The sequence below is a fragment of the Cynocephalus volans genome, chromosome 4 (assembly GCF_027409185.1).
Source record: "Cynocephalus volans isolate mCynVol1 chromosome 4, mCynVol1.pri, whole genome shotgun sequence".
NCBI lineage: Eukaryota > Metazoa > Chordata > Mammalia > Dermoptera > Cynocephalidae > Cynocephalus > Cynocephalus volans.
Genome location: NC_084463.1, coordinates 105173778 through 105188951, shown reverse-complemented (window position 1 = coordinate 105188951; position 15174 = coordinate 105173778). Strand labels below are relative to the sequence as shown.

General features: G+C 38.1%; 1 protein-coding gene across 1 annotated transcript; it reads right to left on the bottom strand.

The window, feature by feature from the left end:
• Nucleotides 1–5679: 5679 nt before the first annotated feature.
• Nucleotides 5680–6612, bottom strand: LOC134376745 (olfactory receptor 51B2-like). The gene has a single exon (XM_063095227.1). It carries the CDS (start codon nt 6610–6612, stop codon nt 5680–5682), a length of 933 nt encoding a protein of 310 aa, XP_062951297.1.
• Nucleotides 6613–15174: the final 8562 nt, after the last annotated feature.

The window sequence follows — 15174 nt, the reverse complement described above, 5'->3', positions numbered from 1 at the left end:
CCCCATAGAGCCGAGGATGATGGGCCAGGGCCAGGGCCAGGGTGTTTGCATTTTTCCTAGTGAGTCCCACTGACAACTACCATGCCATTTCTAAGAGAGTTCTTCAAGTAAACACACGTGTGTGTGTTTCAAGGTCTGCTGTTTCAGTCTAATAAGAACTAAAAACCTCTACCCAGAGAAATGGATAAGAACACATGATGAAGCATATGAGCATTCAGAGATCTCACAATTGTCCTGATACAAATCCCAGGTTCTCAGATTAGAAGCCCCAAATCCAGCATAGTTCTATGAATACATGTTGTAATGAAGGAAAAAAATCTGTGCTGCAGGTGTGTCCCACCTCAGCTGGTATCTTTACCTTTAGGCAGGCCTCTGAGAATCTCTTGTATGCTTTCCTCGACTGCATGTAACTCAGAAGAGAGAGGAATCATTCCTTGGGTCTATTCCTGGCACTCGCCCACTCACACTGTTGCTGCTGGAATAAAGACCTGTCATTGCCCTACTTGAGGACTCTGTCCAGGTGATTCATTCCTTTGCATCACCTCCTCAGAAGACCCCACGTGAAATCTTGTGTATGTAGAAATCACCTCTCCAGAGTTCCACCTTTTCGGATACTCGGGAGACCTCTTGATCTTCCTTCCCTCTCTCCTTTCCTGGGAGGAGCTGGGCCACTAAACCAATGTCCCCGGGTCTTTCAGGTGTTTCCCCAAGGATGTCTGAAGAAAAGTGTAAACTCAGTGGCTGCACTGGTGTGGGGATGGTGGGGCTTTGTTATGTGACCCCAGATATTCAGCATCAAGATTTAGAAAATCCATGTATGTCCTTCCCCTTGTTTACCTCAGAGGTAAAGGAGATAGCAGTAATTCTCAGGAGTCAAAAATGTCTTTGCTGGTCCTAGAGTTTTTGAATTCCTTTTGCATTTTTATCTTTCCCAGTTTTTTGGGGGGGGCGGGGAATAAGTACTGATACACAGTAACCACAGTGTATCTTTTAATAAACATGCATGGAGACATCCAACTTTTCATCTTAAAGTTGGATTATTTTTAGAATATTGACTATTTTGCACCAGGTTCACAATGAGGAACATGGTCTTTTTATTCAGAGTGTAAAAATCCAGTGGGTACTAGAAAGAAAATATTTACCATATATTTTCATAGCACTATCATTACAGCATAGATGGCAGTGAGTTAAGGGGGAACACATAGAAAATATCTCTGGGATCAGGGAAAATTTCCCAGAGGAAATAAATACCACTTAAGCTGAGAACTGAAAAAATGAGGTTGGTAAGAATATGGTAGTTGTGAGCAGGGTAGGGTTTAGCTACAGACAAATAAAAAGTTGCACAAGTCATGGGGCCAGAGAAAATATGCTGAGTTCAAACAAAAGCAATTCTAGTATAGCTAGAACAACAAAACATGATGGGAACATTTGACACAAAGCAGGTTCTAACCATGTGATTCTTACAAATCGTGTGAGGAGCTTTAACTTTACTCTAAGAACAATGAGTATGAAGGAAGGTTCATGATCAGATAACCATTGCTGTAAGTTTACTTTGGCTAAAGTATGTGGAACACATTGGAAAGGGGGAAGAGTGTGCGAGGAGAGTGTAGGATACAATTGCAATAATCCAGGCAACAAGGAGTGTTGGTGTGGGGGTGATGAGGTGTCTCCAGTAAGGTTGCATAGAGGTAGATGGAAGGAAGATTCTAAGATTAGAAGGAAGAGAACTTGGTGATTGATTAAGGTGGTACATAAGGGAAAGAGAATAGTGAAAGATGGTTTTACCTGAGTGGAGAGCAGCTCCATTTGCTAAGAGGAGGATCACAGGAAGAGAGTGATTTTACAAGTATTAATCAATCAGCATTTATGTGTTGATTGGTTCTCTTGCACTAATCATTGTTTTACATACTGAACTTGAAAAGGGGGAGGAGAATCAGTTCAGTATGGGACATTCTATGTCTGTAAACATGAGGCAGAAATGTCCCCTAGTTAGTTATATGTGTGTTATGGGAAAATTTCAGGTCCTGCTGGCAGGGTCCAGGTTCTTGGAATCTCAAACACAGAACTGGACGAGACAAGCCAGAATTGAAAAGTAAAAGCATTTTTATTTAGTAAAGGAAGAGGGAAGAGTACATTCTGGAGAAAATGGAGCAGGCTTGAGCGAGAGAGGAGAGTGCTCAAGAGCCCCAATGGTTACATTCCTGGGGTTTTAAGTCCTCTTAGCTGGATTCATGCCATTTGGTCACTGGTTGAGCCCTCAATGTAATCTCTGTCATACAGGTTAAAGAGATTGTTGGGAACTCATTGGTCTAACTGAATGGCACCCACGGTAGGAGGGCTCCCTGTGTGGAATTGTCTTTGTCCCCTGTGGTCGCTTCTGCTCATGTGCATGCCTGCTCAGGGAACCACCGGATTGTCCATTTGCAAATGAACAGTTTTTCCTTTGTCCGCTCTTGTTTCTATCTAGCTTCCTTCCTCATGTCTGCCTTCAGTTTAGAGAACGAGAACAAGCAGGAGTGAAGACTTGAAAATGATCTATAAACAGATTAGATTAGATTAGATTAGATTAGAGGCTTTACTTCAAATTACTAGATTTAATCTTTAAGAGCATATGCTCTGGAGCCAATCTTCCTGAGTGTGAAACTGTCAGGCTAGATCACAGATCCCTCTGCCCTGTCCTGTGCAGGTCCTGAGTCAGGTAGTTGAAAAAGGATGCTGGTGGCCAATAATGGAATAGACATGCTTTATCCCTATGCAAGCTCTGCCAACCAGCAGTTCAGGGCTGCTGACTTTTATACTGAAAGTACACAACAATGGCAATGAACCAAGGAGTATATGGGCATGCATACGCAGTTACGCCACTCATATACCTTGTTTACAATGGATGTGCTAAATCATACCCAGCCAGATGTGACGCAAGGGGGCCTTACTATACTGACTGCATTTTCCTCACATGAAACCTAATTCTATTTCTTACAGGTTCTGTGTCTTTACACACTCAACACTTTTACCTTCTTGATCTGTAAAAGGGGGATGATAAAAATTGTTGAAAATATTGTTGTGAGGATTAAATAAATATTTATAAGAATTAGGGTAAAATTATAAGAGTTAATATATGTAAGTGTTAGCACAGGGCCTGAAAAATATTAAGAACTCAATAAAGGACAATTTTGCTTGGTTTTGTTATGTTTTCTCAGAAGAGTACAGAAGAGGAAATTTCAGGATGAATTTAAAATGAACAAAGAAACACAGGATTTTGACATGAGTTTCTAAAAAACTGAATGATAAAATCCATCTAGGATATAAAGGAAAATGAGGACAAGAAGGAATCAGAAATAAAAGTGTCAGTGGTCTGGAGGTCTGGTGGTGTAGGAGAAACCTGTATTGGGAGTAACCGAGAGAAAGCTGAAAGGAGTACAATCATCTTCAAAGGCTATTTATAACATACCATAATATTCCTTTTAGCTGTATTTTTCATCATTAAGTAATATATTTAATATTTTCCTGCTGGCAGAATGCTCCCCCCACCCGCCCCATCCACTGAATGTTTACAGGTCATAATTTTCAGATATTTCTGTTTACCAATGTTAATGATAGTATAATTAATAGAGCTTGTGAGTGCTGATAGCAATTTATACGATCTGAAATCATCAGAGAAACACCTTTATGAAGTGCATTTTGTTATTCTAACTGGTAAGTGAGATAACTAAGGCTCAGAGGTTAAGGGACTTGACCAGGATCACAAAGGGTGTATGTGAAGAAGGCAGGAGTAGAGCTGCCATCTATCAAAGACAATGTTCTTTCTACCACGCTGTACCTATTTTATTTTTACAATTTTTTTTTTATTATTTCTTAGGAATAATTTGACACAAATAAGTTTACTGTGTCCAAAGGTATAAAGTGACTACAGTTTTGGCTTTTTAAAATGTAATAGGATATTTTTTTGTCACGGTGTATACTCGATCCATTTTTTCTAGGGAAGTTTTTGGTGTATACCATAAAAGTTAGAATATAATTTTATATAAAAAGATAATGCAACAAATAGAATTGATTTATCACTACATTTTTATTAACATTTTCTTACATTTCTTTGATATTTTCATATATATTTCGATATAAAGAAAATGAAGGTCGTGTCACTTCTTCTTTACCTATTTTATAAATATTCAATTACCTTGTAATTTCATTGTTTCTCTTTGAATTCATTTCCAAGTATCACTCTTTAGAGACACTTATTATTTTAGACTTATGTCATATTACTTTATAATTTTTAAATGTATATTTTTCTTGTTTTTAAGATTGTTATATATTCTGGTTTTGTTCATTTTTTTTTTTTTTTACACTGAGCAATTACACATGTCAATTGAGCAACTCATTCTCTTCGCACATATAATCTATAAGGAAACCTCAATTGAAATGAGTAAAAAAGCCAGGTGAATTACGAATGAGAGCAAGCAGTGATGGAAGATCCAAGTCAATGGTTTTGAAATGTTATTTTCGTAAATGACCATTTTCAGTGAACAAAATGTTTCCCTTATAAGAGAATCTATCATTTACAGGAAATCACTCCTAGGATGCTGGTAAAACATGGAGGAATGCAATTTCTCCTCCAATTAAAAAAAAAAAAAATCATGGATTAATTGCTGATTGAATACATTTGAATTTCATTTGCCAATACAGTTTCTACATAGTTGTGCTTAATGTGCATTAGTCTTCTTAACTCTCCTTACTTCTTGATGATCTAATAAAATATAGCTGTTCTTCCTATATTGCTGATGTGCAGATTCCAGTAATGCTGACCCCTACAAGAAGTAAAACCCAGGGGAGGCCCCAATGAACTTCCCTTAAAGATCTTATTTTTTTGTAAATTTTGTTCAAGACAATACAATTACAATATTTTCTGAAGGCAGTTTATTTCACTGTCACCAACTTGAAGCATAAGAAGAAATGTTGTCTCTGAACATGCATTAAAAAAATGCATTAGTGACTGGTATCACTTTTTTATTAAGAATGTATAGAGGCTAGGCACAACACAGAACAAGTCACACAGCACAAAAACTTGGGTGTGCAAGAAATGAAAATTTATTTTATTGTAGGTTATTTGGAGCTTTTATCAGGTCTCAACTCAGAAACTTTACACTAATCCTTGGTGGGCTTCTAGCCATGCTGGCGTCTGCTGGGATCCGAATTCTTGTTTGACCTTTGGTTATAGTGGCAGCAAGACCACTCTTGGTCTGAATACATTACTTTCATCTGCTTCTGATCCACTCTAGTGCCATGAAGTACCAGTATTGACCCTTTATCACCTCTGTTACACTGTCAGTCATATAGAAAATAATTGGAAAACTCTATCAAGCTACCTCATTCTCCTATGTCTGGATAAACTCTGCAACCATTTCAAGTATCATTCACCTCAGCGAGCCATAAAGGTAAGTGACTCTGCCAGAGTGGAAAATGACAGAATAAAGCAAGCCAATCTACCAAACAGAGCAACAGAACTAAGGCCAATGCCCTCAACGGTGGGCTAGAAGCACTGAGAATCATAACGAGGGTCTGTGCTTTTTCAAATTAATGAAATGTGAGTTATTTTGATCTGAGCCACATTGACATATACATAGTTCCTTCTTCTAAGAAATTCACACCACAATAGGGAGATCCTCTCAAAGCCATTGATCAGGGTCAAATTTTATGAAAAGATAGAAGGCGGTTGATACTATTCTGTATCTGCTTGGTTTTAATACTGTAGATTATTGGATTCATAAATGGGGGGAAAAGAAAGTAAATATAACTCATGATAATATGAACTACATGTGGCACATATTTTCCAAATCGATGAATGAGGGTTAGCCCAGTCACGGTGACATAAAAAACCAGAACACAGCTAATGTGGGAAGCACAAGTATCTAGGGCCTTCACCCGCTCCTTACCTGAGGCAATTCTCATGACAGTCTTAAGGATTAGGATGTAAGAAACAAGGATAAGCACAGAGTCCAAGAAACCAGTTAATGAGACCAGGGCTATGGGATAGAGTCTATTGAAGGTGATGTCAGCACAGGCCAGTTTGATGACATCCTGGTGCAGGCAGAAGGCATGGGAGAGGATGTGGGATCTGCAGTAGGGGAATCCAGAAAGGGTGATGATTATGGGTATTATAAGCAAAAATCCCCTCATTAGAACCCCCAGACCTATCTTTACCACCTTCGTATTGGTCAGAATGGAGGTGTATCTCAGGGGATTACGGATAGCAATAAAACGGTCATAGGCCATGATGAGCAAGACTCCAGACTCCACAATAGAGAACGAGTGGATTAGATAAGACTGGAAGAAGCAGGAACTCTGGTTTATCTTCCTGTGATCCAGCCACAGAACACCAAGCACAGTGGGCATCGTGGTCAAAGTCATTCCCAGGTCTGTGGCTGCCAATATAGCCAGAAAGTAGTACATGGGCTCGTGAAGGGTGTGGTCCTCCCTGATGAGGAAGAGGAGAGTGCTATTGCCAAGGAGTATGGAGACATAGATGACAAAGAAAGAGGTGGAAATGCAAGGATGAAATGTCTCCAGACCCGGGAAGCCAGTCAGTAGAAAAGGGGCAGCACTCATGTTGGACCACATACTGGATCCCTGAGAAGAAACAAAAATAGCTCTGTGTAGACCAGCACTTTCCTTAGAAATGCAAGGGTACTTCAAAAAGTACATGGAAAAGTGGAATTAAAGGATAATGTGAATCTTTTTATAAACTTTTTGAATCTTGAACCATGAAAGTAATTTTAGATTTTCTACTAATCACATTAAAAGTCGTAAAAAAGAAAGAGGCAAAATCAATTTTAATAATATATTTCATTTAATGCACTATATCCAAAATATTATTATTTAAAAATGGAATCAACATCAAGATCATAAATGAGATATTTTACATTATTTTTTGGAACCAATTCTTCAAAATCCAATATGTAATTTATACCTAGAGAACATCCGTACTCAAGCTACTCTTTTGGACAGCAAAGGTCTAGACTCTATTACAGTCCTTTCTAGATATCTGTGGGAGATTGGCTCCAGGACCCTTCACACATACCAAAATCCACTGATGCTCAAATCCTTTATATAAAATGGCATAGCATTTGCATATAACCTATATACATCCCCCTGTATACTTTAAATCATCTCTAGATTCCTTAAAATACCTAATACAATACAGACAGTATGTAAAATGTTGTTATATTGCACTTTTCATTTGTATAACTTTTATTGTTACATTGGTTTGTTTAGTTTTTTTTCTGAATATTTTGGGTCTCAGTTAGTTGAATCAGCAAATGTGGAACTTTTGGATACAGAGGGTCAACTGTACTTTATTCTCAGTTTCTATCCCAACTACTTTCTATGGCTCAGAAATTTTACTCCAACAAATAGTTTAAAATAAAAATTATTTCACACATACTATAAAAATTACACACATATTGGAAAATAAAATCTTTTCTCTCACTAACCAGTTTTTAAATAGGTCTGGTAGTCATAATTCTAAAATTCTACATCCCTCCCCCCCCCCTCCAGGATTTATTTTCCTAAACCCTAAGGCTATGAATAGGATGAAATATCATGCTTGGGCGTACATACATCAATGTAATTAAAGTTACTGATCTGTCGACTTTGAGTTAATCTAATGGGAAATTACTTGGGTGGACTTACTCTAATCACATGAGCCCTTAAAGCAAAGAGTTTTCATGAAGTAGTAGTGGTGGAATAAGAAGCCAGAGAGATTTGAAGTTTTAGAAGGACTTGGGGAGCAGCTGCTGGTATGAAATATAGGGGGGTCACATAGGAAGGACTGCAAGGAGACTCTAAAAGCACGGTGAGGGTTCTGGATGGCAGCCTGCAAAAAAACAGGGACCTCAAATTTATAGCCACAAGAAACTGAATTCTTCCACCAACCTGAATGAGTTTGGAAGTGGATTCTTCCCCAGAGGCTTCAGATAAAACGGCAGCCTAGCCGACACCTTGATTTTGACCTTTTGGTACGCTAAGCAGAGAACCAAGTCACGCCCGCTAGGCTGCAGACCTATAGAACCGTCATAGAATAAATTAATATTGTTTTCAGCAGCACAGTTGTGGTAATTTATGATATAGAAATATAAAAATGAGGCAGAGAGATTGCTACTCTGCATATTCTACTAACAATATACTAATATTTAGAGAGTTTATGTGAGTTAGTTATCTATTATCACTCATATGCATGGTTCAGCTAATTTAAGTTGAGTGTAGCTGGGCAGCTGTGGTGATCACTGCCGTGTTTGCTCATGCACTTACGATGCAGCTGGAAGTCATCTACATCCTATTATTTCCCGTTCTTTTCTTATATTCATCATCTTTTACTTGGGTTTATTTCAATCTTCGTGTTCTCTTTGCCCTCTCCCTCTAACTAAACCCCAGATGTCTTTTCTGCATCACCCAATCTTCTGCAAAAAAGTTAACACACAATTACTGTCTTTTATATTTTATTATCCATCTCTCAGACCCAGTGGCTATGGGTAAAATGCAGTTTTATTTATTTATTTCATTCTAATTAAAACACAGTTGTACTCCCAATTCATTATTAACATTGTTTACTTTACTGACTGCTATATGAACACATCAATCCCCCTGGAAGCAATGACAGATTTTGATGTACCTATTGTTAGGTAATTTATAAAATTTTAATTATTTTACTATTAACATATTAATACACGAACTGGTTGGTATTTTCATTGTTAAACTGACATGTATACTGACTTCCAAATAATACTTACCAATATCCTTACTGGCTGATGTGAAAACTGACAAATACGTAAGGTACAAAGGAGAGGAAAGAGAGGGCAGGAAGGTAACATAGGTAGCTCTGAGAGAAAGAAAAGTTAGCCTGGAGAAAAGCATCAAGAGAAGGAGAAGATGTAATATAGAGATTTCCAAATGTCATGAAGACCCCACCCTGCACATTCACTCTCAAAGTCAGTCTCTCCACACCTGCCTCTTCCAACAAAATATTTCTATTATAGGAAAAATATTATTTATTTCCCTAGGCTACCAAGAAAGTCTAGGTAGCAACTTGGAAATTTTTATATTTATGAAAGCACCCGTCACATTAAACCATTGCATGTCTCTGAGAGTCAGAACTTTTTAGGGAGTGGAACTAGATTGCAACTCCCTAATTTCTAGGGATGGTGCTCTTTTTTATACCTGGCAGAATCCATGGTTATAGATAGCTTGTCTCAGTTCTCTATCTACCCTCTTGGAACATCTATGTGGAAAAAGAGTAGTCCATGCAGAGCCGTCATCTTTATTTTTCCCTTAATTACCTCCATTCCATTTCCCATGGTCACTAGAACCTTACCTAAGGCATCAGGAATTAAGGGGAGAGGTAATAGCTGCTCCTGATTTAGAAACTGGTTCTACTGCTGTCTTTGAAGACTGCTAACAGAATTAATTTGTGAGGTTATTTGTATGCAGAATGGTTTCCCCAAGGTCTCTCTTGCTGCTGGGAAATTAAGCTTCTGAGATGTCTCTTCCTGGCTTCCTCTGGGGAAGGTGTGCCCCCAGAGCTGTGTCCTATAGACCCACACTTTCTTGGTAAAAAGAAAGCAGAATTGTAGCTTCACCATCAGACGGAAGTCAGGCTGTCAAACCACCTTTGTCTTTTTTGATTCCCCACCTCAAAACAAGCTATCAACAAAATGACTTTTGACTTTGTCATGAATCCTGGAGCAAATGAGCTCATTAAATTCAGAAGAAGCTTGATAATTTCCTGACACTTACCTTTCCCTGGTTTCAAATGAGGTTACTTGTTATGGTCCTTGTCACATGCATTCTGGAAGTGATATTTTCTCATAAACAAGTAAAACTGCTGATAAATTATTTCCAACAGTAAGCTTTTTATCTGTGTCTTGGTAAGTCTTACCCAGGAGTCGTAGCTCTTGCTTCTGAAACAATACAAGTCAAGTAAAAATCTTTTACTGTCGGAGTTTAGTCAGAAGGTGAAGGAGTGGATGGGGGTGTTCTTCCGATCCTGGCTTTCTCTGATAATTTGTATCTGAGTAGAAAGGACGACATTCATATTCTAGCAGAGAGGGAGGGATCTGAGGAGCTCTCTTGTCTTAGTCTTGTACCCTAAATTTATCCTGGAACCTAGCCCAGCTGTGAGATGATAAAATGAGGAGGGGTGCAGTGTGGGCAATCATGCAGGTCACGTTTTAGCTTCTGACATTTCAAATTCACCTAAGTTCCTCCTGAACTCCACTCTGCTCGTAAGTCTTTTTGAGAAACCATAAGACTGGGAAAGTCATAATTAGGAGTCAGTCTCTGGGAATGGCTTAAGTCTGAATGTTTTTGTGCCCTCCTTGTACTAATTGCAAATTTGGGGGTGACTTGATTTGAGGGAGCCACATTTTGACCTCAAAATGAGGTGGAGATAGTGAGTCCCTGAGATAATTGGCTTGATTTCAGCTGCCTCCCTGTTTCATCAGTAGGTATATGTACCCTCTCACTGGCACCGATGCAGCTGTCCTACCTGTAAAATAGAACCCCATTCCTGACAACATCACTTTCTCTAGAACAGATATAACATACTTTGCTGCAGGGTGTCGCGGGGTTGGGATAATTTCCTAGGTGACCCGTCTGCACCGGACAAGGCTTCAGAGAATGGGAGCAACAGTTAGCCCTTATCAGCCAATGTTCAAGGAGGCTAGAGGGAGGGGGCACTGGGAGGAAGTAGGCAGGGTACAGTGTCTACTAGTCCCTTAAGTTGCTGTTTATGTCTCTGCCATTTGTGTATTTTCCAAAACCTATTCATTCCCTTCACATTTCCTGCTATACTGCCTGTGAAATATAGAATCCCGGCAGCATAATCTCAGATTTCGAAGGGCCTCCATCTTCTGTAACGAAAGCTTCTCTTTGATGCAGTGTTTCTCAACAAGGGTCATTCAAGGGTCGGAATCTATCTCCTTCTACGTCACAGAGCTTAAAGTACATGATGCTACAGGATCTGAAGATATTCAGGCAGCCACGTTATTAAAAATATCTTACTATTTTAGTGAAAATATTTGTTCTGGACTTCCCATTGTCTGGCTGTCGATCTGAGTTCTGGTGCACATGGCCTATGTCTATCCCCTGCCCTGTATCACACATAACATACATGAAGGCAACATTTGGATATTGTAAGCTTACTTCACTAAGGGAGGCCTCTATCCTAGGGATTTTTGCTGTTTGTCAAGCAAGTCTGTGTTGACATTACCAGCTTCCATTTTATTGATGGTGTTTGATTCTATCATCTGTCAGTCTTCAGTATTCGACAATAGTCTATGAAGATCCCATATTTTAAATTTTCCTCTGTCGGGCTGTAAAGATTAATTTTACATCAACTTGAGTGGACCATGGGATACTCAGATATTTAGTCAAACATTATTCTGGCTGTTTCTGTGAGGGTGTTTTGGGTGAGGTTAACATTTAAATTGGTAGAATTAGTACAGCAGATTGTCCTCCCTATTGTGGGTGGAGGACAATAGCTGAAGATGTGGTAGAGCAAAAGGTCTGAATCATCCCCCGAGTCAGAGATAATTTTTCCTGGCGGATGGCCTTCAAACTGGGATGTAGACTTTTATTCTGCCCTCAGTCTCAAAGTGAAACATAGGCTCTGCCTGGGTCTTGAGCCTGTCAGTCTTTGCACTAGGACCACACTACCAACTCCCCTGCTTCTCAGGCCATCAGACTTGCACTGGAACTAAGCTGTCAGTTCTCTTGGTCTCCAGCTTGCCAGTTCACTTTGCATGTCTTGGGACTTGCCAGCCCCTGTAATCACATGAGCTAATTCCTTCTAATAAATCTAACAAATATGAGATATATGAGGGTTCTTCAAAACATTCAAGGAAAGATATCTTTTAATTCTACTTTTCCATGAGCTTTTGGAGGTAGCCTCGTTTGTCTATCTATCTATTTATCTATCCTACTGGCTCTCTTTCTCTGCTGAACAATGACTAAATACAAGGGCCTCATTCATCTTATTCATTTCGAGGCACCTTCTCACTAATCACTGCCACCTCTCTGTCAGTAAGGTGATGAACACTAGAAGTCTAGGAACATAAACTCTTAAATTACCTATAAAACAAATTCTGTCTATGATTTTATTTATAACAATGACTGTGTCTAAGGATTTAGGCTACAAAATAAAAATGATATGATAATCTTTAATCAAATATAAAGAACTCTGTATCTTTTAATCATTTCTAATCACACTGAGTATCTAATTTGATGCTAATAATATCTAATAAGCATTTTTAAATATATCATATTTCATTTACCGTATGAAAATCTGTATCTTTGGAGAGGAAACCCAGCAATGATTTTTTAATTAACTGAATGAAACTCATTTGCTTCTCACCTAGTCTAATTTTATATTTGGGGTAGTAATTTGTCAGCACATTAGATTATTTTATGGTTTTCAGTGTTTCTCTAAGATTCTTCATTCTCTTTGTCATCCATTTTAAGAATTTTTGTTGTTGTTGTTTTTGTTTTTGTTTCCTTTCATCCACAAGGATGCACACTTAGCTTTTCATTTTCTAACTCAAATTCAATGTTTTCCTGGTAAATAATCCCTTCAAGCCCATTTTATATAGTTGTAATAGTGTTTAAAAAAGGAGAATGGTACTCGGCAAAGGCTTTTTCAAAGTACATATTCTTACACACTGGAGATTCTTGGATCTCCTATAATTATATGCTGCTTATTCATCTTAATAGGAACCAGTGAATTTATTGTTCATGGGGCCCTTTTCTTTGCAAGTTATTTTCTTTTAGTGTTTAGTGATTCTATGCTAAGTTACAGACTTCACCATCTTGTTCTGTATGCTGGATATTCACTGGTGAGTCAGTGCGTGGACCATCTGAAGCCGACCCTGCTTATGAATACATAACATATTTGCAGTGTTTCTTGGGAGACAGTGCTGCAAATGAGCTTCTAATAGTGCTTAGCACTTACCACAGGAAGGTAGGTATGAAATCTGCAGGAAACGCTAAATTTTGTGATAATAGTAACATGTTGTACTTATCTTGTGTTTATGCTGATTGACCGAAATCGACTTTGAATAGAATAAATGTCCAGGTGGATTTCAGCCATTTGCAGTTCTCTGTATATATAAGTAGAAATAATTCTTTAATCTCTCCCCCAGCTGTCCTCTGTCTATCTTCACCCTACAGTCTCTTCTCAGTGAATTTATTTCCTCAATGAATTTCATATCAGAAATGAGTTTCCCAAACATGGGCAATCACTTCATAAATCATTCACAAAATCATCAGCCAGACTTGCTATCCTGCCATTTTTAGCTTCCATTTTCCATATTTTGAAAAAATAAGCAGCTTTCTATCTAATAGTATTTTCCAGTGCTTAAATGTTCATTGTAGCACATTTACATATCTATAACTGAGATGGTATCATCATTAATATTCTTTGGTTATAAGGAACTGAAACTAAACCAAAGTTATTTTAAACAACAAAACAAAATTTTAAAACAGGTCTATCTTAAGCAGTGAAATCAAAGAAGTTGAACTACTGTCCTTGTCACTGAGCCTCAGGAAAGCATGGACCAGGAACTGGAGGTTCTTGACGGTTTCTCATCTTTTTATCTATAATTTCATCTAAATGCTAACTATAGTCTGAGGTCACTCACCTCATAGAAAACATGACTGTTACTATTTCTAAGCATTTTATCTTACTGTTTCGACTACAATGGAAGCATAATTCTTTTCAACAGTTTTATTTTGAAAAGTCCTGAAAAAGATCTGACTGGCTTTGCTTGGTAGAGGCTGGATGTTTGGGGATATAATGAAAAATATCAGCTCCTATGAGGAACCTCATTTTTGAAGTAAGAGGAGGAGAGATTTTCAGAAGAAGGGAGAAGGTACTGCTTTGATAAGAATGGTGGAGAACAGAGCAAAATATAGAGTCCACGGAGGATAGACTAATTCAGCGAGTACAGTTTACAAGGGCCTTATAATTAGAATATATGAATGTGTTTCACAACTGCACGATTTATAAACTTTATGTCCTTGAGTGGGATGTTTAACTTTTTTTATCTTCATTTTCTCCATGTATAAAGTAGTGATTAAAATCTACCCCATAGTATTAATATTAAAAAAAAAATATTGTGGATGCAGTAGATAGAGCAGAAGTTAAGAAAAACATGTTTGGTTTCATTGACAATCGGAAGCAGGACAAAACCTATCATCACATACACATGATCACACTCACAATTTAGTATTCAGGCTGTGTTACTCAAGGATGAAAAAAAATGAGTAAAACATACACTTTTTTTTTTATATGTTCAGTCCTTTTACAATTAAATATCTTGATAAAATGAAAAATAAATTAGGTTGCACTTTTTCTTAGATTGCCTTTCCTATAAGCAAAACCTGAGATCGACATTCCTATGTGTCAATTTATTAATGAATATTATCAGGAGACAGCGAGCAAGAAATAGCAGGGTAGGCAGGGGAAGGATGTAAGCAAGAACGTACATAGTCTGAGCTAGAGTTTAGTTTCAGAAGGCAAGAGGGCCAGTATTTGTCTGTGGCTTGCTTCCTGGCCGTAATCTTGGTGAGGTGGTTCCTAATGAGCAGAGAACAACAACCTGAAGAAAGCAGCAACCATGAACCCTCACAGGAACAGGAAGCAGGTACACAGTTCTGTAACGTGATTTGGGAAAAACACCAATGATATCAGCAGTGTCTTTTATGTAGTTCCTTCTCCTGGCTCACCTGTCTTTCTCTGCTCTGATCTTCTGAGAATATTTTAATTTGAGTTGGGTGTCTCTTCCTAACTAATCTGGAAATTTCATTCAAATAAGAATAATATTGTTTTATTTCTTTGGACATTTACACTTACAGAATGGAATCAGGATACATGTACGGAAAGCAACCACTCTTCAAAAAATGTGGAAATCTGGTTCTTTATTCTCTCAGACCTTGTTCATTGCAAAAGGAGGGAGAGAACTATCTCTTCTGCTCATACTGACTAGTCAGCTTTAGGTGCTCTGAAAATGGCACAAACATCAGACAGAGCTAAGGATTAGGGTAAGATAAGAATGACAACAAAGACGGGAAAAAGTACTGACTATGACTATTTCTTTCTCATTTACATATGCCTCCTCTTCTCTCATTTAT

Excerpts from the sequence above, each read along its gene's own strand:
- LOC134376745 (XM_063095227.1), bottom strand. The coding sequence starts at position 6,612 with ATGTGGTCCAACATGAGTGCTGCCCCTTTTCTACTGACTGGCTTCCCG.